At 37.6% G+C, this 23544-nt stretch overlaps 2 protein-coding genes across 2 annotated transcripts; both read left to right on the forward strand.

Moving 5' to 3' along the window:
• Window positions 1-8017: 8017 nt before the first annotated feature.
• Window positions 8018-10801, forward strand: LOC149851523 (uncharacterized). The gene is made up of 2 exons (XM_090008663.1): window positions 8018-8262; window positions 10393-10801. Exons 1-2 carry the CDS (start codon window positions 8018-8020, stop codon window positions 10799-10801), a joined length of 654 nt encoding a protein of 217 aa, XP_089864789.1.
• A 6745-nt stretch (window positions 10802-17546) lies between these two features.
• Window positions 17547-21976, forward strand: LOC149851524 (peroxisome biogenesis protein 19-2-like). The gene is made up of 7 exons (XM_090015299.1): window positions 17547-17694; window positions 18561-18641; window positions 18738-18783; window positions 18879-19179; window positions 19992-20311; window positions 21419-21502; window positions 21670-21976. The coding sequence occupies exons 2-6, from the start codon at window positions 18593-18595 to the stop codon at window positions 21462-21464; spliced, it is 762 nt and encodes a 253-aa protein (XP_089871425.1). The 5' UTR covers window positions 17547-17694; window positions 18561-18592; the 3' UTR covers window positions 21465-21502; window positions 21670-21976.
• The last annotated feature ends 1568 nt before the right edge of the window (window positions 21977-23544 follow it).

A 23544-nucleotide genomic window follows, 5' to 3' on the forward strand; every position in this document is an offset into this window, starting at 1 on the left:
AAAAAAAAAAACTTAACAAGTCTATTTTTATGTAGATACCACTTTACCCTATGCATAAACATGGGCAATTTGGGGTAATACACTTCATCAACTTGGCCATGTTTAATGTGATGGAATTCATAATATAAAATAGTGAATATAAAACATATTTTGAAAATAAGTCTGCAACAATGGAGGCTACCTAACATAGGACACATTTGGAAGTGAGAACAAGATACAAAAAAAAATTGAGTGAAAAATAAAAAGGTACAGTTATTCCAATTGTTTTAAATGAGAGAAAATATTTCACATAAAAAATGTTCTTAACAACTTGGTTTTTGTATAAAAAAATTAACCATCTCTAGAGATGGAGAAAATTTTCATATGACAAGTTTCTCTCTAATTCAATTTTCACATGTTAAAAAAGGAAAATTTTCATATAAAAACCTCTTATATGTAAAATCTTCTTTGAACATGATTTTTTTTCATATTTTTAAATGTGGCAGAGACTTGAAGGTTCGATTCCCATGGATGTTGTTCCTCTGTGCAAGCCAACGGGTAGCATAGGTCCCAGGGGTAAGGGTCCTAGCCTCAGAGTTTTACGCGAACAGCACGACGATTGTTGGTATGGTAGGCTGAGCCAGCTTGACCAGGTCTTCGTGTCATGTGTGGTTTTTTTGGGTTATGAATAAAAGAAATGTGTGTGTGTGAGAGAGAGAGCAATTGTTAGGATATTTTTATCATTTGAATTTCCCAATTAGAGTGCTTGAATTATGGAGATTAGGTGATTTGCACTTGGACATGGTCACATAGGTGTGCTTTAGCACATCTGCCCCCCCCCACCCACCCCCCCGGCTAAAATAATGTGTTTGGAAAGGCACATGTCCTGTGACCCAATTGGACAACATTAGGGGCACGTTTGGAAGCAGAAAACATGTAGGAGAAGTGAACCGAGGTCGGAAAACCATATATTTCTGACCTTTTCAAACAAGAGAAAATATTTCTATGAGAAACATTTTGAAAAAATTAAGTATATATTTCGATAGGAGTGTTTCCTATCAAAGTCTTTCCTATCTTCCCTCTCTCAGCTAGTACCATCATCTTCCTCCCATTCATCACCACCACCATCATCGTCTTCCTCCCATTCATCACCACCACCATCATCGTCTTCCTCCCATTCACATTCACCATCAACACTCACTTCGCAATTTCTCCCGTTGGCCCTCGCACCACCACCATCATAGTCTTCCTCCCCTTCATCACCACCACAATTTGTTGACAGGAAGAAAGTGGGGGTGGGTCGCTCTTGTTGGTGTTATGCTTGAAATAATTATGAATTTATCTTTTTTTTCAAGCAGTAGTTTGAGTTTGATTGGTCTTTTTTTTTTTGGTTTCTGTGAATTTTACGTCCATGATTTTTTTTTTGCAAGTTTGATCCAACAACACTGTTAATCTGCCTTAAAATAAGTGTATGATTTGCTGTAGATGTAAACTTTTTGGTGTATCATTTTTTTGACTGTGTATTGCTTTAGTGATGTTGACAGAGTAAAGTGTATCCTTTTGAGTAGAGTAAAATAGAACTGATGGCCGAATTGGTTGCACCACGATCATACAGTTCGTGGTGAAGTAATACAATGGTGAATTGGGACAAATGATTCTTGTTTTTTGAATTATGATAGATGTATCCTGAATCAGTGGAGAATTCTTTATTGAGATGTCTGAAGTTCGGGTCGACCAACTGTTTTGTTCAGTTGCTACTGAGCTTCAACTGTTGAATAACCAGCTTTCTGCATAGCATGAAAAAAATTTTATATGCACCAACAAACAAGTAAAAAAAATTCTCTTTCTTTTCCAGCCTGTTTTTCTCATGCTGCACAAACAAGCAAAAAACTTTCTTTTAGAGAACTTCTCATATCAAAAACTCTCATGGGCAAAACTTTCTTTTCCTATGAGAGTTTTTTTGCTTCCAAACGTGCCCTAGGTTTCAGGACCACCTTGTGATAGCGTGGGAACCTCATGAGCGCATGACACATGTCTAAGAGGCTAGAGGATGCCCTTTAAGAATGCCCTAACTTTCTATTGGTGAGAGTACACATGGCATGGTCCCTTAGCTTAGGGTTGGGAATAGGTGTCAACGGTTCAGGTTTTGTTCAGACCCAGGTGGCACCAAACTTGGACCTAGTTTTCAGGTATGATATTAGATCCGGACCAGAGTCTAATCGGATCAACTATAAGAAAAATTATACCTGAACCCGCTAAGAACTATGTTAAACAGACCCGAACCATACCCGCTAAAACCATATTTTTTTTATCATTTTTACATTGAAAAATTGCAGGTCTTAATCGGAACTCGGGTCGGGTCCGAGTCTAGTATAAAATTTTATAAACTATACCTGGGTCCATGTATTAATCAGACCTTCAGGTCTTAATCGGGTCTTATTATTTATCACAATACCCAGACCCTATAAGGTTTGGTTCGGGTAAACCCCGTTGACAGCCCTAGTTGGGAAGAGCCTAGTCACTCACATTCGGCTCATAAAGAGTTTGTTCAAAGCGGTAAAATAGGCTCAACAAACTGAACATGATCAGCATGTACTCAGCTCGGCTTGTGTCATATAAACTTAAATGAAAATAAATATGCGTTACATACCACCGAGGTGGTATCCCATGTGGTAAGCAGGGTCCTGTGTCAAGCTGAAGTCCCAGGATCGAATCCTTCTGTCACATGGAGCGGCTGTTGTTCTGGTAGGGGTCAGCCTAACCCCCAAGCTAGTCTTCCAACAAAAAATGCTTTACATCATATAATATATCATAAAATAATTGACTTTAAGCATTGCTTTCAGCTCTGAAACAATATATTTTTCATTGAACAAGCCAGTTCGAGCTCAACTCATTTAGCTTAGGCTCGTGATTAAAACAAAATTTACGCAGCTTGTCACAAGAATGAGTCAAGATTGAACACTTAAGCTTAGCTTTTTTGGCTCATTTACCAGCCCTACCTCCACCTCTGAACCCACATTTTGTCAATGCTCTAGGTTTTCCTTTGAGCCTTGTGGTGACCTTTGATAGACACTTTTTTCTAACGTTGGGGCCTTAGTGTTTCACATTTTGGTGGAAAATTTTGAACATCACTTAGAAATTTAAGTCCCCACTTTTGGCACCTTTATTTACAGTGCATTTGGTCTGAAATATCCTTTGGTTTTGAGCACAAACTGGTACTAAAGCACGTTAGAAGTGCCAAAGATGCTCTTGGACAATGTCCGTAGAAATGCCTTTGGCAAATGCGCACGATGACCATAAAATAAATTACATGATACAACAATATAGAGTCCTTGGAATATGAGAACTGGAAACTGTAACAACAACTGGTCTCAACCGTGAGATCAAATCTAATGGGACGGTTGACAGTAGTTTTTCACTTTTAAGTTTCTGCCCAAAGCAAATGACAACACACTCCTGTTGGCGCCTGCGCAAAAGATGAGACAAAATGTACCTGAAGCGGCCATGTTCGTCTGATAATGGCTGATGAGTGAACCCGATCAATCGTCTTTGAGACGTTCGTCTCTTCAGCCGGTCGCAGCCCTTGTTGAGGGCAGACCCTTCAACAACGGTGAGCAGGATCTAAATCTCAGAGCAATCAACTATGTTGATTTTCTTTTGTTTTATGCACAGAGGTGTCTCATCAATACTCTTTTTTATAGCATTAATCTTTATTAGGAAACAATTAAGATAATTGTTCTCTCCAAATGATAAGGTTTATCCAATAGGGATACCTCTAGGAGAGTCCTTATACGTGGGTGACTTCAACATTCTTCCACTTGTCCCAGCGATAAACCCTTAACCGAATACCTTATGAGAATAACTTGATGAATATATTGACCTTTAAAATATGTTCTACGGATCCTTAGTTGAATATCTAATCTTTATGAGATTAACAAAAATGATCATAATGATGATCAAAACTGTATGTAATCATTTTATTCTTATGCATACGTCTAAAAGAGTTTAACAAGCTCATCCTTAATACATGTTTGAAATACAATCTCGGTGCTAGCCCCTTAGTAAGAAGATCAACAATCATATCTTTGGTACTAATATTAATAATATGCAATAGATGATTCTTTGTCCTTTCTTTAATAATAAAGTACTTTAATTCTATATGCTTACATGATGTAGTTCTTTTATTGTTATTCGAAAAGGACAACGCAACTTCATTATCACAGTAGACCTTCAATGGCTTCTTGATAGAATCAACCACCTTTAACAGTGATATGAAGTTCTTTAACCATATAGCCTGCGAAGTAGTCTCGTACAATGCTATAAACTCTGCTTTCATGGTGTGAGCAACAGTGGTCGTCTGCTTCTCACTCCTCCAAGAGATCGTGCTCTCAACAAATAAGAAGATGTACCTAGTAGTAGACTTTCTACTATCAAGGCACCCTACTAAGTTTGCATATGAATAGCCAATGACCTCAAGGTGATCAACCTTATAATACGTCAACATATAATTTTTTATCCCTTGCAAAAAAAAACATGACTTTCTTAGCAGCTTTCCAATGAGATATGTTTGGGTTAGACTGAAATCTACGTACCAAGAACCTCTATTGCGAAAGAAATATCTAGACGTGAACAAGTTTGCGCGTATTGCAAGCTGTCAACAACTGATACATATGAATAAACACTCATATGTGCTTTGTCAATATCATTTTGTGAACAATTCTTTAGGCTCAGTTTATCACATTTTGATATGGGTGATGCACCAGGAGAACAATTCTCCATACCATATCGCTTTAATATCTTATTTATGTAGGATCTTTAGGAGAGACCTAGAAAACCTTTTGCTCTGTCTCGATGGTTCTCTATGGCAAGTATATAAGCAGTTCCACCCATATCTTTCATGTCAAAATGTGATAAAAGAAACTATTTTGTCTCTGCAAATAACTTTATATCGTTGGTTGCAAGTAGTATATCATCTACATACAACATCAATATAATGAACTTATTCTCACTTTCTTTAAAGTATATACATCGATCAATAATGTTTTCTGTAAACTCGAAAGTCACGATGACTTTAAAAAATTTAATATACCACTGTTGAGAGACCTATTTAAGTCCACATATTGATTTGTTAAGCTTGCAAACCAAACAATCATTTTCAGAGAAACCAAGAGGTTGATCCATATATACCTCTTTATTCAGATCCCTGTTGAGGAACATTATTTTCATATCCATCTGATGTAACTCTAAGTCATAATAAGCTACGAGGGCCAAGATTATTCTCATTGACTCCTTAGTTGAGACAGGAGAAAATGTCTTATTATAGTCAATGCCCTTCATCTGAGTGAATCCTTTAGCAACCAATCTTTCCTTATGTTTTTCTATGTTATCTTTGAAGTCCCTTTTGGTCTTAAAGATACATTTACACCCTATGAGTTTTACTCTTTTAGGTAACTCAACAAGATCTCACACTTGATTCTTGGCCATAGAGTCAAACTCTTCTTTCATAGCTTTTATCCAGTGCGAAGATTATTTGCTTTCAACAGCTTTAATAAAAGTCAATGGGTCATCATCTATATCTATGAAATCATCATGCTCCTAAAGATACACCACATAATGAGGATGTATGACAGATTTTCTAACTCTTGTGGATCTCCAAACATGTCATTCTACAGATTCATATTGAATCTGAAGGCTACACGAATCACAATGTAGTGTCAAAATGTATCTCCCCCACAAAAATCAACACCCAATTGAAAATCAAGTGGGCGATTTCCTAAAAAATTGATCCAAAACCTTAAATGGACAAGGGCTAGGCTAGTTGGCTATGACTGGGTGTTCTCCACATTCTACACACACTTTAAGAACATGTATGTTGCTACATGATTCTCAAGAAGAAGTCGATTTTCTTGAGGAAATCGATTAATAAGAGGATGACGATGATAGAGATGGTGATGTTGATTATTAATGTGACTTAGATTATTGGGCATGATTTTCAATGCTGAGATATGGTTTACAAAACCCAAGAAATCAACAAAGGGGTCAACTACTTAGAAAAACCATCAACAAAAATGAGAATAAAGAAGGAGAAAAAGAAGATGTAGAAGGAGAACTCACCAATGGAAGGCATGATTCCTAGGAGATGGCTGTTGTGGGTGGCTCCAATCCCAACAATCTCTAGCATGAATTCCAATGCAAGAGCGGGAGGGTCAGCTAGGGTGAAAAAGGAGAAAGAGAGGTAGTTTCTCTAAAAAACAAGGAGAAAAATTATGAGGGTGAATGGGTGTCGACTTTGGGATTGAGAAAGGAAGAGAATATAGAGAAGGCCGGGTGCCCTAGTAGGCCCCACCCAGCCTCTCTATTAATCATTGTGCGTCCATCCAAACCGAATCCAATTCGGGTTTGGTTTGGGTCCGATTTGCTCCCAAACCCTAATTTGGGTTTAGTAAAAGAATCAAAACTCAAATATAATAATAATAACATCATATTCATATATATAACATTTCAAACTAAAATATAAATTTATTTAACTATTTACAATTCATAGGAAACACTATTTTGGGTCGACCCATCGGGTCCAAACCCATATGTACTACGAGTCTATACCAAAAATCCGGTTTTGCTAATCAAAATCCTAAACTTCTCTAAACAAAAAGTGCATTTAATCTAACTCTTTTAAAGTTTTGTTTTATAAATTCTTTAATTAGCTATTATCAATAATTAAAATGCTCATTTAAATTATTTTTGACCTAAATACCCTTTTGATAAAAAAATTCATTAGCAAGCTACTTAAATACATCTAGTGAAGCTCAAATACCGTGAAAATGCTTTAATAAGTCATATACACAATCAGTACATATATTTAATTATAATTTAAATATATTTAATAGTTAATTGCTTGAAATAATTTTACAAATGCCAATTATAACTTTATTGGCCATAAACGAGTAAATGAATGTGTAATACATCAATAAATAGAATTTAAAAGCCGGAACACAACCCTTAGGTGTGCAGCTACCTAAAGGATCACGGTAGCCGTCAAGGTCCCAGCGAAAAAATGGAACGCAGTAATTAAAAACTGCAGCTAAAGGGCAAAAACGATCAAAAAGCACATTTTTTCCTCTTTCTTCACATTTTTTTGTGGCTGTCCATCACAATGCGCACCACTCTCTCTCTCTCTCTCTCTATATATATATATGGGGGCTGAGTCAGGCCAAAAGCTGTTTAATTTATATATATATATATATATATATATATATATATATATATATATATATATATATATATATATATATATATGCGGGCTGAGTCAGGCCAAAAGCTGTTTAATCTCTCTCTCTCTCTCTCTCTCTCTCTCTCTATATATATATATATATATGCCGGCTGAGCCAGGCCAAAAGCTGTTTAAGGTTAGCCCATGGCTTTTTTTGGAAACTACAAATTTATGCAGATGAAGTTTCCAATGAAAGCTATGGGCCAACTGTTAACCTCAAATTTGGAGAGAAAATTTCTGTCCAAAAAAAAAACGATTTACAGAGATAAGTCATAACTGTGGAAAAAAACTAGAAAAAAGAGCTAAGGAGTCGATCGGACATTGAAAATTTTATTTTGTTTTTGAAGTTAATTTGGTAGCATTGGCTTCCATTTTTAAACTTGTATTCGGACCCTGTATATGGTGATACATGGTCCAATATCATCATGTAAAATTCTAATCCAGATTCAACTCTACCTCAACACACCACATTTGGATCTGAATTAGGTTTTGAACTTATTGATTAAACTTCAAATTCGGGTTCAAATCGATCATGATCTGGTGTATCCTATCTGTTTGCACCTATATAGTAACAAATCAGCACATACATATATATAGCTCAATTTCTTTGGTAACTATTGATCTTCTTTGTTCCTCATTAGCAACAGTTTTAATGGTAAGCCTTATCTTCAATGGACTCTATATAGGTCTGCCCCTCCTCCCTCTTAGTTCTTCCTCCAACATATAGTCACTAGAGGGGATCAGCATTTCTATTAGCAGTAGTGCACCATGTTGCCATTGCTTCTGCTTTTTGTTCTCTCTCTACATCAAGTTGCTGCACAGAGTGACAAACCCTATGACATCCCTCCAAACTGCCAGAGGAAGCCTGGTATGTGCCCAGACTACAAGGTTGTGGCCCACGATGGGAAGAACAACTTCGAGATAAGACAGTATGGGGCTTCAGTATTTGCCACCCTCACTCAGCCTCTGGAGAGCGACTCCTACAGGAAGGTTGCAGCCGTTGAGTTCAAGCAGTGAGTAAATGACAGTCATGTCTGTTTCTGTTAACAGCAGTTGATAGTATCATAGTGACAAATATCTTTGATATTTAGAAAATATCGTAAAAAAAAGTGATATTCTAGGAATTGTTTTAAAGAATTGTGATATGAGTCGCTGGAAATATAAGAACTAATGTGTGAACGTCGATTTTCATGGATTTTTTTGTTCTTTTCTCTTTTATATAATGGTAAGGATGTGATCTACATGCTTGGTTTTATAAGAACCCGCTCTTGAATCATCTGATTTTGATGTGTAAATGAGATTTTTTTGTAAGGCTTTAAAATCAATGGCTCATAATTATCATTCAAAAATCATATTTTTCATTGAAAATACAGGATCCAATGGTTGATACCTAACAAAATCACCATGTCAAGTACATTCACATTGCTGGATTTGCAAAAAAAAAAAAAAAGTGTTGAAAATGCTCATATTTCTAGTTCTCGTATTTATGTTTATGTAAGGTATTTCTAAAAAAATTGATCTATTTTGTGTTTTTATATATTTTTATTTTTATTGCTCACAAGTGCTCCACTCACCTGAGAGGTGCAACTTGTGGCGGGCAGGTTATATGTTCCCCCCAGAAACACGCACTGTAGCTACAGTGCATGTTCCGGGGTTTCCACTGAACGCATGTGGCGCTCAATGGGGGTGTAGGGAGAGTCGTACATCCTGCAGGCTGGTGTACGGCTCCCCCTACACCCACTGAGTGTCACACGGCGCTCAATGGAGACTTCGGAACATGCACTGTAGCTACAGTGCGTGTTCCGGGAGTGCACACGCAACACCCTCTGCAACTTGTGGATGTAACTAAGTTGGCAGGATGTCACAAGTTTGAAACCCATGGGTGGCATCCCTTGCTGCAAGGTGGAAGCTGAGTGTGCTGGATGGTGGGCAGAGAGGACTCAAGGGTTTTACCAACTAGAGGCCCCCAAGTGTGTGATCTGTGATTTGGGTGAGAGGGATGGGTTCCCTTAGATTATCCAAAAGAAAATTATTTTTGTTCCTTTTATTTTTATTAAATTATTTTTTAATACAACATGAAAAACCTATCATATTTCAACTTTTCCTTGGCAGAAATTTGGCTGCCGGTATTTTGCCGATTAAACTTTGTCGCCAAGTTTTTATCGAGTTGAGTCCGTGTGTGAGCGGCGCATACTACCATACCCAGATCCATGCATTCCACAGGATTGATCCAGTTTTGGTTTCTAGGCGAAGATACGGCATCACTCTTAGGTCCACTGGGCCTTTGCAGGGCGGTTCCAAGACTGACCTATGTTTAACTATATGGAAAACTAATTAAGATCTTTTGGGTCTGAACCATATTATCCGAGCTATTTTTTTTAGAAGAGGAAATCCTTAGATCTGCCATATTATCAGATCCGGAAACATTAGCCCACACATAGATATCCAAATATTCCTTTGCCGAGGTCAGACCAGGATCAGGGTCTGGTTTGCTGCTTATTCTACACTGGTCAGTGTTTGAACTTTGGACCCACAGTTTAAAATGGTCAAGGCCCTAATAGCTGGCTGGGATCCGATTAACCGTTTGGAGCATTGAGCATAGAGATGTGGATGGTTCAGATTCGGATTAGATGTGGCCAATACCATATTTGACTAATTAGATGTTGGATAAACTGAATTATATTTTGGATTCTAAGTCGGATCATCGATGAAAAACACATACTAGAATCCTTTTTTACATGTAAACGGTTCCAATATCCATCAAATCCAATATTTGTTGAATTCAGTTGCAAAAAATCAAAACCATATCTGCATCTTATTATAATCCGATATGGTTTTGGTCTACCAAATGCAACTAAGGCTCTGTTTGGTAGCAATAATAGTGAAATCCCCATCATCTCAATTGGTTGGGATTACAGTTTTGGGAGAGGAGACTTAGTTGAGAGCTGCGTTGGAAGGGGAGACCACGTTAAGAAAACAAGGGATTTCAACGATGTTGTTGCCTAATCCACTGATTTCATCCCTCTCAACAACGGCTCGCAAAGAGCTTAAACTGGATCGAATTTGGTTGGATATCGGATAAAATCTAATTTATTTATGGACATGATTAATATGACCAAAACTTTATAATTTCTTTGCTGCAGGCTTTTCAGGTACTTCAGTGGGGCCAACGACCGCAAGCAAAATATCTCCATGACCGCGCCGGTCATCACTACAATCAGCCCAACGAATGGGAACTCCTCCTTGTACCTCATGCACTTCTACATCCCTAAGCCATTCCAAAAGGACCCACCTCAGGCACAAGGCGTCCGAATTATCAGCTGGGCCCCGGGCAGTCGCTTTGCTGCAGTCAGAAGGTATGGAGGGTTCATCAACGACACCAACATTGCGAGTGAACTGGGTGCCCTCAGGGCCAGCCTCAAGGGCACCCCATCGGACGTGATGAGCACCCTCAAGGAATACGTGGTCGCCGGCTACAACCCTCCCTTTCAGAGGTTCAACCGTGTCAACGAGGTCATGCTCATTTTGGATAGCTCTGTGAAGACTCACTAGCAGGCGAATCAGTTTCATTATATATATATATATATATATATATATATTCATGCAACTTAACACTTCTGTGGATCATTTAAAAAGGAAGAGTGCCTTAAGGACTAGTGAACTACTTTTAATAACAGCCACCATTATCTATACCAGTTCAACCATCTCTGAATCTCATCATGATCATGAGCTGCATTCATAATTTTCATTTTGGTTTATCTTCTCGAGCAGTTGAACCTGTTGAAGATAACGGCTGCACCGAGCCCTGTGGATGGCAACTTTCTATTCTCATACGGTTTCTACATTTGTTGCCTTGTTTCCTATTATCTCTCTAACGGATGTAACCTTCCTCTCTGTTACTGTGCATATATCCCTATGCGTGTTACCTGTATTATTGTATTGGAAAGAAAGTCGCAGGTTCTCCTGTGGACGTAGGCCAATAATGGTCGAACCACGTAAATGATAGTGTTCTTCTATGCAAGGTTGTTAAATGCGATGAGGCGAAGTGAGGCGTTGAGCCTGTGCTTCGCCTCTGAGGCGTACGCCTCTCACAACTGGTATGGAAGTGAAGCGGTGGGAGGGGAGGCAGTAAGAGAAGGACCACGCGCCAGCTGGTACAGAAGTGAGGGATATGCCGGTCGTCCGGTGGTTGGAGAAGACTGAGCAGCAGCTGCAGCACAGCAACTCCGGTGGTCGGTGGTCACAACTGGTCGGAGGTTGATGAGGGGCGCATCACAGCAACGCCTCAGTACCTTGAGCGTGCGCCTCGCCTCTGAGGCGTAGGCTTCAGGTACTGAGGAGTACGCCTCTCACAACACTGCTTCTATGACATCCTGCACACACCTGCACTCACCGCTTCATAACCTTGGGAGGTGTGGTTAGGTGATAGGAAAACTGACACACAAAACTTAGGAAATGGCCAGACAATCATAATTACATATTTCAAAGAGAAATAGGCTTTTTTGACAAACACTCACATCACTTAAAGGACTAGGATGTTGGCGTAGGCTCAAAATCAAATCTGGAATGCAAATTCACCACATGGTTGATGCGACGTGTGGGTGTTGGGCGTTCTCCTCAGTCTATCGACGCCTACGATGAGCCCAGACCTTCAAGTAGATGCTGAGTAGGACCCTGAACCCAATTGAGAATTACGAGAATACGGACAATAGGGTTCAACTGTAGACTACTCACATCATGTAGTCAAACCCTGTATTTATAGTACAAGATATAGTTACAGAATATGAACCCCTTCACATTTTTGTAACTTCTACCCCACTAATCAGTCCACTAACCCCTCATTAGTGTTAAACCGGGTCATACTATATGATGAACCCAAAGCCAAATGTCCGACATAGGATGCAACTGCAAACAATGAATACCATTTGCCCCAATACCAACACAGTGAAAACACTACATGCACAGTAATTTTTTGTGTGGTCCAAGTACTTTATAAAAACAAAGCACAGAAAATAGTTATGGTTCCGCACTCTGATTTTCTGCATTTTGTGTAGCAAAACACGAAGCACATAAAATTATGTAATGATTTTCTATGTAAAACACAAAAAACACAAAACGTTAATCAGTGATTTTCTGCATTTTGTGTTGCTTGAGTACTTTGTAAATTACTCAGGCTTGGTGACCTGATCTGCTGCCTTAATGCATGCTGTTGTGGGGCCAAGATTATAATTCAAAGTGGAGCCCATAGTGACAAATATCGCGAGATTAATATCACAAGAAATTGCCTGAAAGTTTAAAAATGGTAATTTCTTGCGAGATTTTCAAAAATATTGCAAGATTTATGAAAAAACATAAATACCGTGATTTAAACATGATATTTATGTTTTAAACAGCTATTTATCGTGAAAAACAAAAAGTGATATTTACGTTTTAAACAGTTGTTTATCGTGAAAAAATGTGTATTTTGATTTTTAAATAATTTTTATTAGTATTTTCTTATAACAAATATTTTTTATATTTTTCAAGTTATTTTTTATTCCCCAGATTTTGCCCAAAAGAATGCAAGATTTATGATTTTTTTTCGAATTCTCTCAAGTTTTTGAAAAACGAGATTTTGCAGTTTTTAACGTTTTGTTGCTGTGGTGGAGCCCAATGTGGTTTGATCTCGTCATTAAAAAAATTGTTTTTTGCAAATTGGTCCTGACCTTATGGCCCATTTGCAAAATAATTCTTACCTTATGTCATTTTACTAATCAGACCTCGCCTTTCTCAATGTTATTACAAACTGGTCCTTCTGTCAACCGCTGTTAATTCGACCATGGTCAAACACCAAACACTGATCATGGTTAGCTGGTTACCAAAATACCCTTCATCAAATAGTTGCAATTGTATTAAATATCTTATAGTTTTTTGCAGGACTCGCGCTTATTGGTCACTTGCCCATGATTATGCCAATAAGGGATCTCTCTAACAAATATCGCGATATTTATAAAAATCTCACGATAATGTCGCGAGAAATTGCCTGATAGTTTAAAACACCAATTTCTTGTGAGATTTTCAAACCATGAAAAATATCGTGATATTTACCGTTTTAGCATATATTTATTGTGAGAATTTCATTTTTAAATGTGATTTATTTATATTTTCTTATAAAATTATTTTTTAATTTATTTTTTATGGACGAGATTTTGCCAAAAAAATGTGAGATTTACCAAAAATTTTAAAATCTCCCGAGTTTTTGACTCTAAGATTTTGCTGTTTTTAACTTTTGTCACTATGGAAGGGATAAGAGAGAGAGACCCTTGTCATTGATTGATGACCTCATCAACGTTATTGATGGTCACCATCATGGTTATTTCTACTTTGATGATCGTCCTCATCATCATTTCCATCACCAACATCACTTATTATTAGTTTAGAACTATTTATCTTCGTTTAACAAGATTGATCAATAACATTGGAATGCATATATAACTTTTTGTAATCCAAGGAGCATTAGTACATACATGAATAGATGGAAAATAAAAAGATATATGGAGCCCCCATGGGAAAATCAAGAGTATGAATCCTTTTTATGAAACATGTTTATTGATTCACGGTGTTCGCCATGGTTACACAATGATACCATTGGGATTTGAACTTGCAACGTCCCAACACAACACGTTAACGTGCACTAGCTGCTCCTACCAGACAAAACCATTTTTCATAATGGGGGTAGTCATGGCTACTTGGTAGAGATTGTGATTAGGGATGTAAATGGTTCGGGTGCAACCCGATACCCGACCAAAATCCGAGTCCATTAAGTGGGTTTGGTAGCCAAATCTGGATCACAACCTCGCTCGTTTTCTTTAAAAAATTATTTTTAAATATTTTTTATGCTTGATAATATATATTACATATAATATATAATAAATATATGTAAAACATATAATATATATATAACATATGTATGAAATATATTATATATGAGTATATTATATGTAAAAAGAGCCTATATGAGCCGAGCTTGCCATGTTCATGCTTGGCTCATTTACCTAAACAAGTTGGCTTGTAGCTAAGCTCGCCAAGCTCAATTTTTGAGATGAGTCGAGCTGCTCATCTAATTTTTCAGCCCTACTTTTTGGCTACCTACTGGCCGGAAAATGGCTGGGTGGCACCTGCCAGCACCACCATGCGAGCTGATGCCAGCCTGGCCATTTTCCATCTGATAGGTGGCTGGAAAATGACCAAGTGGCCGGAAAATGGCCAAGTAATAAAATGAAAGCAAAAAAAATAAAGAACAAAAAGAAAACCCCTACCCACACTTGGGCCGTCTACCGGCCGGAAACATATTGGAAAATGGTGGCCATGTGGAGCCCCATCTAAGGCTCAAAAGAGCTGGTTTGAGAGTGGGTGGAAAGAGGGCAATGCCTCCTCTTAAACCTGGTTTTGGGTACAACCTAATTTGCCAAAACTAGTTTTTTAGCATCCAAACAGGGCCAAAAACCTAGTTTGGGTATCTTAACTGGGTTTTCACCCAAAACCAGGTTAAAAACCCTGTTCTGAGTGTTACCCAAACGGCTTCTAGTTACGAGTCACGGTAGTTTGTCAGTCGGTACCACCGATACTATAAGTGAATCGTTATGTATAGGCCAAAAAATGATAAAAAAAGAATATTATGTGTCAATCATAACATGACATGTGTTAAAACCATTAAATTATTATTAAAATAATATTTAAAAATTAAATTTTAGCAATTTTTACATTTATTAAAAATAACCGATTCAAGGGTGATGCGTACCTTTTTCCTGCCGATACGATACGTATAGGGCAACATTGCCTGACACAAGAAGATCATGATTGAAAACCCAAGAGGGGCATCCTTGCTGCAAGAGCAAAGCTAGGTAAACTCCCTAGTGGGCTGGCTGAAGAAACTCAACAGTTTTACCAATTGGGAACCAGTGACAAATATCACGAGATTTATGAAAAATCTCACGATAATATCGTGAGAAATTGCTTAAAAGTTTAAAATAGCAATTTCTTGTGAGATTTTCAAAATATCCCGAGATTTACAAAAAAACATAAATACCATGATTTAAACGTGATATTTATATTTGTAATGGCTATTTAATTATTGTGAAAAATCCATGTATTTTTATTTTTAAATATTTTTTATTAATATTTACTTATAAAAATATGTTTTATAGTTTTTAATTAAATTTTTTATTGCCGAGATTTTGCCGAAAAAAAAGTGAGATTTATGAAAAATTTTCAAATTCTCGCAAGTTTTTCAAAAACTAGATTTTGCCATTTTTAAAGTTTGTCACTACCACATTGATGGGATTATCTTTTGACCTAGCCCAAATACAAAATGATGCTTGATGAGAATCATATATCTAACATTGAGGTCTTAGAAAATCTAAATCCTTTGATTTTACAAGCATGTCTGTGAAGATTATACATTAGAAAGTTTATCTCATGTTTGGATTCAACATTTTCATTGGTTTAATAGATCTTGATGAGAGTTTGGTCAATGTTTTGATTTCTAAAACCCAACTTTAAGTCAATGAAAACTGTATGGTTGTCATGATTTCTCTAAAGGCTTATGACTTTATTCGGATCTGCTTTTAAATCTGATCTGACACATCCTGGATTCAGTCCAATCCGACCCGTCTCAATGCAGATCTTATATGTGGGTTCTATGTTATGTCCTCAGTTCTGAATGGTTAAATACAGTACTAAATCGGATATGGATTTTTCATATGCATTTCGGTATGTTGTCGGGTCTTCCAGATCTCGGCAGGAACTGTGTTCAGTTTTTACGTCTTAGCAACATGGTGGGATATGATCTTTGACTACCCAACCCAGTCTAATCTAGATCCTGACCTAGGATATACATATGTGTACAAGATTGAATATAGGCCCAGATTTACTTAGGTCTGATCCAGATCCTCTTCTCAGCCCTACTTGCCACCATAATGACAATCTTTTTTTTTTTTTTTGGCAAAATCTCATTTTTCAAAAAGTCGCGAGAAATTGAAAATTTTTCATAAATCTTACATTTTTTGGCAAAATCTCAGCAATAAAAAAATAAATTTTAAAATATAAAAAATACTTTTATAAGAAAATATTAAGAAAAATTATTTAAAAATACATGGTTTTTTTTCATGATAAATAGCCATTTAAAATGTAAATATCGCATTTAAATCATGGTATTTATGTTTTTCATAAATCTTGCGATATTTTGAAAATCTCGCAAAAAATTGCCGTTTTAAATTTTGAGGCAATTTCTCGTGATATTATCGAGAGATTTTCATAAATCTCGCAATATTTGTCACTATGCTTGCCACATGACATAGCTATTTGGTTATAGGCTGGGTGACAAGTAGGCCAACTTGATTCCCAACCCATTGACTTTGCTAGGAATATGAACGGGTTCAGATTCAGGTCAGATATCCAACCGGAACCGAATTCATTTAGTCGGATTATTCATCATCTTCATCATCATCAAGCCTTATCCCAGCTACATGAGATCAACTTTATTGAACCTGTTTTTTTTATTTGTCTATTTAAAGCTAAAAATCCAGTCTTCATTTGTCCTAGTTCTTTCTGCTTGTATCTAGGGATCCACGAGCCGAGGTAGCTCGAGCTTGACTCGGGCTCGGCTCGTTTAAGCTCGGTCCGAGCTCATCTGTGAACATAAATGAAACGAACTTGAACACAAATCCAAGCTCAGTATGCATAAACGAGCCCAGCTTGACCAAGTCATTGAATTCGATTAAGCTCGAAAAGCTCAATTAGACTTGAATAAATATATATAATATGTTTTCAATTTAACTCATAAGATCTACTGTTAGCTTATTGGGTAGGCCATTAGCCTCTTTTTAGGTGCTGAGATTGAGTTTGTGGTTTTAGTATTTGTACATTTTTCTGGGTCACTGTAAACAAAAAGCATGGTCTGGCGCAATGGTGGGTGGTTCGAACAGCCCAGGCTCAGCTCGAACTCGGCTCTTGTGCATCCCTACTTGTATCATGTCAACCTTTTGTGAGATGCCTTCCACAACCAGTTATGAATCCAATTAATAATTGGATCTAGATTTGGTATCAAGTCTTACATCTGAATCCTAGTAAAATCTGAATCCGAATTCATGCAAATGTCAGATTTAAGCTATTGGATCTGGATTCGATTTTAGCACTCATCTAAACTCCAAATCCTAATCCGGACCCGATTGTGCGAGATCGGATTAGATCGGACTCGGTTCGGATCATTACCAAGACTCCTGCCAGGCTACATTTGTGGGTAGATTTTTTTACACGAGTAAGACAACGAAGCCCAAATCTCTCTCTCTCTCTCTGCCTTATCGCCGACCGATCGTCCGGTCCGGCGGTGGATCTTTTCTCCGCCGGTGGGTGAACGCAACGCCGGCAGGAAACACTTAGTGGTGGATCGACGATAGTCTACTCAGGTTTCCTTTTCTTCCGTCTATTGTATCTTTCTTTTTCTTCCTTCATCGATATGATGGTTTCTCTGAGATAAAAGAATCGCCTTTGTTGGTTTTCTCGATTAAGTTTTGAAGATTCCCCTTGTATCTCTTCCGGGTAGAATCGAGAAAAGCTAACGATTAACAGCACCGTTTTTTCATTTCTTTCTCTTTTATTTTAGTCTTAAAACCAAGACAGGGATAAGCTTGTAACTCACTTTGTGATATAGCATCTAGAGTGAGCAATCATTGATTTCACACAGAAACACACACGGGTGCGCCACATTCCGTAGGTGTTTTTTCCGTTCTTCATGGAAGACACACACACTCATATGCACAGAAAAGAAATAGCCTGAACTTGGGCCGTTTGAGAATAACCATTATTCAATTTGGTAACGGGAAATAATCATTTGCTCTATCAACTCCAACGATGGGTGTCTTCAATATCATTGGTATTAAATGCAATTGCTTGGAGTACTTTTAGAATTTGATTTGCAGGAAACATATGAGAGGGGTTCTAAATTTAGTTTGTGGAGTTGGAAAAGGTACTTTCTTTGATTGAAATTTTGTCCTGAATGATCATCGATAAGATAGGTGTTAATTTCTAAAGGGGATCATCTTCTTGATTTCTTTCAATGATTTTTCGGAACTTTCTTTGACGCTTTGTTTCACGAGAGAGAGAGAGAGAGAGAGAGAGAGCACTAACACGGCTGTTGTGCTAGAATAACAAAATTGTGCATCTTGTTTTCCAATAGATTGAATAGAGATATGATTGTGCATTTGGGAAATACAATTTTTTTATTATCTATTATTTCTAAGTCGGATTTTTTCTGTTTTTTATTCTACAAAAGGTAGTGCAAGCAATCCCATCACGATCTTTCAAATGGCCAACCCCAACCCCCTTCCAGAAGATTTAGATGCTCTCCTTGACAGTACTCTCTCTCTCTCTCTCTCTCTCTCTCTCTCTCTCTCTCTCTCTCACACACACACACACACACATACATAATCCGTTTGTTTTGATACTATAGGTGCTTTGGATGATTTTGCTAATGTTGATTTGGCTCGTAACCCAAGGTATGCTTCTTTCATGATTCCCCAACCTCCCAATCTCTAGAATCAATACCTACCTTCTCAATTTTGATTCTTTGTTTGATTTATTGGGTTTTTAGGGATGAATTGGGAGATGGGTTGCCTGGTAATGGAGGTGATAAGAAGGAGAATGCTTCGGTTAAAGGATTGGGTGGTCTTGGGTTACCCAATTTACAGAATAAAAAGAAAATGAAGAACAAGGTTTCCGCCATTGGGAAAGATAGTCATGTAGCTGAAGCACTGGAGCAGCTCACTCAGCAAACCAGAGAAGCTGTGAAGGGCTTGGAGTTTGCTGCTAGTGCTGACCCTACGCCTGATGATGTCCCTGAAGAAATGATGGAGAATCTCGTTAAGCAGTTCGAAGAGCTTGCTGGGTCTCAGGTACCTTTCCATGTCTCGGTTTGATTGGTGAAATTAATCTCTGTTTGATAATGTTGTGGAAAGTGGAAGCTGGTTCTGTTTGTTATATGTTACTTGTTTATCTCAATTTAAGGTGTTATGTTTGTATTTTCCATTGATTGTGAATGTTTATTGATGTTTGGATGCACATGCTCATCTATGTATTTGTATAGGTGAGCCCGTCCAGACACATAGTTTAGGTTGTCCTTTATCTTTGAGCAACTTATGTAGCCTAACCCATTGTGTTTTATGTGTTCTTCTTGCAAGTTTTCCAACAGAAAAGGCAGTATAAGTGAATTTTGACTTTAAGAATGTATGATACCCTCAACATGTGATATTGTCATTGAAAATATTGGAGATCAATATACTTGGTGTCATATAACATTTGAATAAAATGTGGTTTTCTATAAATGCTAGGAAACTTCATTGGTTTAGAAAATGTTTAAACTAAAACTTGATCTTTTGAAGCCTTGATGGACACAAACTTAAGGGAAAATGTTCTACACGTTTAGATTTTATGGACTGAGATTATGATGTATGAATATGTCATTGATGTTTTAAAATTTTAATTATGGACAGGGTATCTTAACCATGAGTGATTTGTCAATAATTTCTTTAATTTCTTCTTGGTGAGGAATGACATGATTGTTTTGCTAGTTTTAGATGTACCAATGATTTTTATTTATGGACTGGCAATGGTTACCATTCCCGCAAAAGTATTGCTGTTGCTTTCTTTCATTATGTCCATTATATGCAATTGTATCCAATGCATTTTCCTCATTTCATTTGGACAGGATATGGAAACAATAGTTGAGACCATGATGCATCAGCTTTTATCCAAAGAAATTCTTCATGAACCCATGAAAGAAATTGGAGAAAGATATCCAAAGTGGCTGGAAGAACACAAGTCTCAGTTGAGCATTGAAGAATATCAGCGATACAACACCCAATATCAGCTTATAAGGAGACTAAATGATGTTTACGAAAATGAACCTAATAACTTCAACAAGATTGTGGAACTTATGCAGAAAATGCAGGAATGTGGCCAACCTCCAAATGACATTGTACAAGAACTTGCTCCTGATCTTGATCTGGCAAATCTGGGAGGTCATCTGTGAGTTTTCATATCCTTTCCTTGGCCTGAATGATTAGTCAGATGTGTTAGTTTCCTTTGAATTATAACATGTCTGAGTTCTGACATGGACTCACGCACCTTCACATGATCCTGTTTAATTTTATTTTCATGACTACAATTAAAAAACAAAACTAGGAATGGATTTATAAAATAAAAGAAATTCCAGAAGGATATTAATGTTTTCTTTGATGATTTGATATTCAAGATCTTTTCCTATCATATATTCCTGAACAATTACCCATATCACTTTGTCAAAAGAGAGTTAAGCAACAAGATTGCCTTTTTTGGTCAGAATGTCTTGGAAAAGTGTATCGAATATCAGAGAGAGATGCAATACCTTAAACCCTTTTAGCTTAAAATTAGCAGGTTCAACTAACTCAAATTATCCAGGCACCTTCAAGATGATGGTACTGTTACCTTTTACAATCGTTTCCTTTGTTCATATTCGATGATTTGATAGTTTTGTCTGAAGATGCAATTCTGCTTGAGCTTTCTAGAAATTAGATTGGTTTCATAAATAGATCTACAATGAATTTTGATGCACAAACACACTCTTCTCTTGAAGAGCAACGTATTTGCATAAATAAATTTTATAATGAGGCTTACTTTACTAGGATTCATGCAATTTTGTGATCTGTCCATTTTATTTGTCATATTCGCTTTTGGCTTTTTCCTTGAATGTTTGATTTTTACTGTCATAAAAATCATATTCTCTGCTGGAGTCGTGAACTTGTTTATAGTCCAAATTCACCCAAATCAACATATATCGACTTGGTCCAACAGCAACTCAGCCATTCTTGAACCTCCACATTCAGTAACAACTTGTTCCTAGTCAATGCATCTTTGACAAGAACCATATGCCCCATCCAATTTCTCTTCTGAGCTCATGGACCTAGATTTTTAATACGTAGTCCATCAAAAGTAACTCCTCTCTTGAATCAATTAAAGTACTCAGATTATTGCTTTTAGTCATTATTTCCTGTTCAACGGTAGGTGGTTGCATTTTATGTTGCTCTTTGGTAATTATACCATTGCTTGATTTGCTATTATCCATCTCTTTGCTGATCTATTCGTTATTCTAAACAGATCTCCGGAGTTGTTGGAGTCAACATCAAATTGTTGTATAATGTGAGATACATCTGCTGCTGATAACGAGGATCTTCCAGTCAGGTATTGCCCAGTGGCTGCATTGCTTTTTAATTGTCTTGACCATTATTATCTGAAAGCAACTTGCACTTCGCTTTCTTTCTTGCCAATGTTGGATGCTTCTATCTTGGTTTTGAATCCCTGTGCTACTTAAAGACTTTTTATTGAAATTTAGAATGTACACTTGACAGATCTGATCATAATGGAAGAGCACCAGTTCATAATTGTAATAATCTGGAGCCAACTTGAAACAATTGTTTGTTGATTGGTATCAGAAACCGATGCTTCGCCGCATGGCTATGCTCCATGTTGTAAAGAATGAGCTGCGCAGGAATGCTGGGATATAGCGACTGGGGCATGCATGTTGGTCATTATAACTTGCAAAACGGGAAATGCCCAGTCTTATTTCTAGGTTCCAATTTGTTGCAGGTGGATCAGGTGTGATAATGTCTGTCGCCATAAACAATATACTGTCATGAATGGTTAATCACAGTTTGCTTCTTTATAGTTTTATGGTGAGTTTAGGAAGCTATGTGAAATAAAGTATATACAGCATTTTAGAGTTGGGATCAACTTGGATAATCTGCATAATCTCCATTTCCCTCAAGTGAGGGCAGATCAGGTCATATTGAATGCAACCAATCATTCGTTATATTCAATCAAGCAATCCCCACTGCACATCTCACTTGGGAACTGTGAGAGTGGGGCCCATGCACATCTTCATCAAGTGAGATGTGCGGTGGGGACGACGATCTGTCCTCATCCCAACTTGGCTGGGGCCACCAAACTTGATGCTTGTCGACTTCACTGGGCTGTGCTTGTCTTGGTCTCTTCAGACTCGACCAATTGGATTCTTGACCTGGCTGAGGCTCTTATTGACATGGAAAATATCAGAGTCAAAATGTTCTCGGTGACTTCTGGGACTCATGTGGTTTATGTGGTCGTTTAACTGAATCAGGCTTTCTATGTTGGGAGTCTACCAGAGCTTAGAACAGTTCCATGTCGTGTCCTGAATTTTTTTGGTGAAAGATTGAGGGACGGTTGTGTTGTTTGTGTTCATCCTGATGATTCGCATACCAGGGACACTCATGCCCATAGTTACCGGAAGCGCCCTTCCAAAGCATGAAGCATGGGGAAACTCACTTCCCATTTGTGGGAAGTACACTTTATTCCTACAAGTTATTGGAGAGTGTGAGAACTTCACTTGGGTTTAAATAGTGAAAAGTTGCATTTAAGAGCAAGTCCCATTGGAGCATATCAATGAAACTTTGGTTTTTGGACTTGGGTTTGGGTTTTGGTTTAATCTGGCTCAACTCAACTTCGTTCAGTTTGGTTTGGTCTTGGTATTGACCTTTGATCACTCTTTTTAGTACATAGAACAATTTTATCCCCAAGTCTTAGACTGACCATGTGTTATGTTGACCAACTGTTTGGTTCTCTCTCTCTCTCTCTCTCTCTCTCTCTCTCTCTCTCTCTCTCTCCTATGCTCCCTAGCTCATACGAGCTCTCTCTCTCTCTAGTGGGTTTAAGCTTTGACTTAGTTAAAGCTCCGTGTAAGTTGAGCTTCGAGTATAGTCAAAGTTGAGCATAGGTAAACCTAACTTAGTCAAGTTGTTTTTTGTCCCTCTCTAGTAGGTTCAAACTTTGACTTAGTTAAAGCTTTGTGTTAGTTGGGCCTAAGGTATAGTCGAAGTTGAGCATAGGTCTACTTAACCTAGTCGAGAGGTTATTCAAGGTGGTACATGTTGAGTTGCTCAGTCTCACGCAATGCAAGGCATGAGATGACATTCATGAGTAGGCGAAAACTCAGTTGTATCTTTGGAGCAAAGTTACATGAATACTCATTACACCAAGAACTTTATCTTAAGTGGTGTAATTATTGCTTGAAAGACCCATGGGAGCTCCGCTTGTCTGGTAGGAGCAGCTAGTGAACTTCACCCCGTGTTGACATGTTGCGTGTTCAAAACCCAATGATATAGTTGTTTAACTGTTAAGGGTCTGCATAATCCTAGCTTGCCTTTAAAAAAAAAGTTATTGCTCGAAAGATTACGTGTGTAATATGTGCC

The sequence above is a fragment of the Nuphar pumila genome, chromosome 1 (assembly GCF_984573655.1).
Source record: "Nuphar pumila chromosome 1, dmNupPumi1.hap1.1, whole genome shotgun sequence".
Classification (NCBI taxonomy): Eukaryota; Viridiplantae; Streptophyta; class Magnoliopsida; order Nymphaeales; family Nymphaeaceae; genus Nuphar; species Nuphar pumila.

Excerpts from the sequence above, each read along its gene's own strand:
- LOC149851523 (XM_090008663.1), top strand. The coding sequence starts at position 8,018 with ATGTTGCCATTGCTTCTGCTTTTTGTTCTCTCTCTACATCAAGTTGCT. Across the intron at positions 8,263-10,392 it reads GCAGCCGTTGAGTTCAAGCA|GCTTTTCAGGTACTTCAGTG; the intron begins GTGAGTAAATGA and ends TCTTTGCTGCAG.
- LOC149851524 (XM_090015299.1), top strand. The coding sequence starts at position 18,593 with ATGGCCAACCCCAACCCCCTTCCAGAAGATTTAGATGCTCTCCTTGAC. Across the intron at positions 18,642-18,737 it reads TTTAGATGCTCTCCTTGACA|GTGCTTTGGATGATTTTGCT; the intron begins GTACTCTCTCTC and ends TTGATACTATAG. Across the intron at positions 19,180-19,991 it reads AAGAGCTTGCTGGGTCTCAG|GATATGGAAACAATAGTTGA; the intron begins GTACCTTTCCAT and ends TCATTTGGACAG.